The sequence below is a fragment of the Hydra vulgaris genome, chromosome 04 (assembly GCF_038396675.1).
Source record: "Hydra vulgaris chromosome 04, alternate assembly HydraT2T_AEP".
Taxonomy (NCBI): Eukaryota; Metazoa; Cnidaria; class Hydrozoa; order Anthoathecata; family Hydridae; genus Hydra; species Hydra vulgaris.
This window is the reverse complement of record NC_088923.1, coordinates 46720001-46723846: the sequence shown is the minus strand read 5'-3', so window position 1 is coordinate 46723846 and position 3846 is coordinate 46720001. Positions and strand designations below refer to the sequence as shown.

At 25.8% G+C, this 3846-nt stretch overlaps 1 protein-coding gene across 6 annotated transcripts in view; it reads left to right on the top strand.

Annotated features, from left to right (window-relative positions):
• The first annotated feature begins 491 nt into the window (after positions 1–491).
• The window catches only part of LOC105845222 (synaptonemal complex protein 2), a 126035-nt gene continuing 122680 nt past the window's right edge, over positions 492–3846 (top strand). For 4 of the 6 annotated variants that reach the window (XM_065796472.1, XM_065796470.1, XM_065796471.1 and 1 more), the window contains exons 1-2: positions 492–631; positions 2334–2465. In XM_065796472.1, the coding sequence (XP_065652544.1) occupies positions 545–631; positions 2334–2465 (219 nt within the window). In that variant the 5' untranslated portion in view covers positions 492–544. The remainder of the gene's footprint in view (positions 632–2333; positions 2466–3846) is intronic. The other 2 variants (XM_065796474.1, XM_065796473.1) reach the window with 1 other exon arrangement.

The following is a 3846-nucleotide window of genomic DNA, read 5'->3' as shown; positions in this document are numbered from 1 at the left end:
TGCGTTTTTTTTCCAAAAAAACGATCAAAAAACCCAAAAAAACAAGAACCAAAAAAACGCGTCACATCTCTAGTAATAGGCATATTACAATTTAAATAAGATTGCTTGCAGTCCGTAAGATAATTGGCGTTTTTCCTTTAATCTCGTTGTTTATCTTGCAGACCAGATATTTTATGGAATATCTTGATTATTAACTAATAACCGACTGACCAACTAAAGTGACCTATTCAGCGAATCGAAATTAACTTTTCCATTTTTGTCTCTACGGATACAACGGCGCGAAATTTAAAAAAAAACAAAAAACAACAAATCATGTCCGCAATAAAAAAAATCGGCTTGGAAATTAAAAAATATGTTGTTTAGTGAAAAAATAAAAAAATAAGAATAAAAATCGTGTTTAATCTATCAAAAATTCAATGGATTTAGTGGAAATTTAATTTTATTATATAACATGTTTCACTTGTTTATTTAAAAATATAAAAATATTTATCTACTTATTAAGAATTATGTTTATATATAAAAAAATCTAGTTAAAATTACAAAAATGAAAAACAAAACCTCAGAGATTACTGAAACAGACCCTCGGCCACTTTGGAATGTCTTTAATGATTTATGGAAAGTCCTAAACCAGGTAATTTTTTATGATGATACTTTCCGTTGTTAATCAGCAACAAAAATAGTTAGTTAAATACAGATTTTATTCAGATAACATTATTTAATTTCACGCAAAGACTTATGATATAAATTATTATATATTATTAATAAGGTATAACACACTCTGCTAGAAAAGAAAGTGACTTTTTAGTATCGCTTAAGATTTTAAAAGTTTAACAAATTTTTGATAATTAAAGATTTGTTAAATTTTGAAAACCTTGAATGATGTAAAAAAGTATAAATGTTTCAAAATTAATTTAAAGAAAAATAAGATTAAGTTAAAAAAAATTTGAACTTATTTAAAATTCAAATTAACTCCAATCAATTAAATTAATTAAATTAATTTTATCAGTTTGAAATCTTTTTAAAATATGTATTAAGTTTTTTAAATTCATTTTTATAATAATTCATTGTTACACAGGTCACTAAATTAAAACTGAAAACTTAACTTAAAGTTTCAAAGCTAAATATTGCCTCCTCAAATAGTCTAATGTCTTCAAAGCCACTCAAATCTTTAAACTCCAATAATGTTGATTCATTATTATTTGCAAATGCAAGGCTTTGAAAATAAGCATAATGTCTAAATAAGCATAACTGTCAATTTTTTTATGAGTAGAGTAGGTATCTGTAAAGACTATTAATTATAAATGTTAAAAGATGTATTGAAGATGTATTGAAGATTTTATTTGAAGAAGTATTAAAGATGTCTTTTAAAGATGTAATAAAGATATACTGTAAAGATTATTAATTAGTAAATGTTTGTCTACCCTAAACTAAAAATCAGCATAATACATTATTACAAGCATTTATTTTAGAATCATATGAAAAAATCAAATTGTGAGAGTTTGCACAAATATGACTAAGCAAGAAAATTGATAAATTGCATCTTTATTATATTTTATATTGTTATGACAATAAATTGTGTTTTTTCAGGTTATTTTATTTCAAATTTGTTAGAGTGTAAATCTGGACCATAAAATGCATATATTTTTAATTATAAGTTTAAGACAATAAATAATTTATGTTTTTGATTAAGGGGTTGTTCATAAATTATGTCACACAGTTTTTGACCATTTTTGACCTCCCCTCGTCAGAAAATCACAATACTTTAGTAGCAAGTTTTGTATGAGTCATTACAATACCCCCCCCCCTCCTTAGAGTGCAACTTAATTTATGGATGACCCCTAACTTGTTAATGAAATGTATGCTGGAATGAGCTTATTAAGAAAATAAATTCGTGGTCAGAACATTCGCAGTCTTTATATCCAAGCAATAACAATTAACCTCTTTTTAATTTTTATCAATTTTTTTATTTTAATAAAACATAGTAAGTTCACAATGTTTTTTAAGTTCAACTTGCCAATGCTGATTTTACTAAAAGCAAGAACGCCATTGCAGATAAGGATACTATTTTTTTTATTAAGTGTTATTGTCCTCTTACTTTTTGCTATTGCTACCTTTAGAATAATATCTAGTGTTTAAAAGTTAGTTTTTACTTGTTTTTAAATAGTGAGGAAAATTCAAAGGAATAGAAATTAACATACTAAGCATGATGATGAAAGGATTAAATTAATTTTTTTCTCATTGTATTAATATTATCCTAAAAAAGGCACCTGTGATTTATGTTTTTTTTAAAAATAAAATAAAAACATAAAAATTTTTTTCTTCTTGTTATTAAGGACCTCAATACAATTTCTTCTGAAACCATTAAATCATGTGCCAAGAATATTATGAATGTTTCGAGTGCAGAAAATGGAATGCAAGCTCTGTTAGATTTCAAAGATAAAGCTATACTGTTAAAAATTATTGAGGTATCTTAAATTTTTTTAAAATTTTACAAAATGCTACTTTAACAAAATCATTTTTATATTTTTTTTTAATTATAAATAAATAGCAAAGTAGAACAGGCAAAGATATGCAATATTCAAAAATATTTTTTGCCAATCACTTAATAGAACCTGCTGGGTTTTAAACTTAAAACTTGCTATATAACTTGATTTATTGATTTTTTAATTTGCAGTTGAGTAATATGTATTATGATATTGTAAATATATTTTATTTGTTGATGATTGTTTAAAGCTAATAGTCAATTAGTGTTACTTGTAAATAGTTGTATATATTAAAGACATAATTTCAAATACCAAGAGAATTAGTTTGTAAATAAATTATGTTGAATTGCATTAAAAGAGATTGGGGGTTTTATGCATAAATTATAAAGATCTTTTTTATGTGAAACAACAGATATGTGTAATATGTAACATAAGCAGTTTTTAAAATTCTCATTTGTTGTTATGAGTGGTTTTTATGTTTTTCAGACATTCATTTTTTTGATCTTTTAAAAATGCTTTTGCCTAAGGCCAGCTTTTTTGACATCAGTAGTTATTTTGAATTGAATTAGCAGGTAAATGTTTAAAAAAATTATTTGCAATAATATTCTAATTTCTTAATATTTTTAACATTTTTATTGGTGTAAAATGCTAATCAAAAACAAAAATCTCTAAAAAGAAACCTTTATTGGTATAAAAGTGCCAGTAATTATCATATTCTATAGGACTTGCTTAAAATTATTATTATATTTATAATGCAGTAGTGGTGTAGTGGTAAAGCGCTCGCTTCATAAGTGAGAGGTTCCAAGTTCGATTCCCACCACGTCCCTGGTAGTACCGCGCTCAACTTGTTTCTCCGCGCAGCGGCCTTGTTCGTCAAGGTTTGTGTTTCAGAGTTATAGAGTTGAGAGAGGGTTATAACCACTATTAAGTAGCCTCCTCATCTGAAGTGGCTTTATCGGCCTTGAGGAGGTGATTAACAAAAAAAAAAAAAAAAAAAAAAAAAATTTATCTTACAAATACTTAATAATAGTTAAACTTCTAGTTTCATCAATTTACATAATTCCTTAATTGAACCTTACAAGTTACATTTTCAGACCTTAAATTAAACCTTCTAGTGCAGCAATGCCGCAATCCCTTGAAAACTTTTGCCAAGTTGCAAATGTTATATTAATAAATAAATTATAAAACTAAAAATATGGTGCCTTTAAATATAAAAGAAAAAAAAATCAGATATATATATTGCCAACCACTTCAAAATTATTAGGGTAGCTTCCTGTTAAATAACTACATTTTTGCAGCTAACTATTATGTTTTTTGGCTTCTAAATGATGTGGTAGTGGTGTGGTGGTATAGCGGTTGCCTC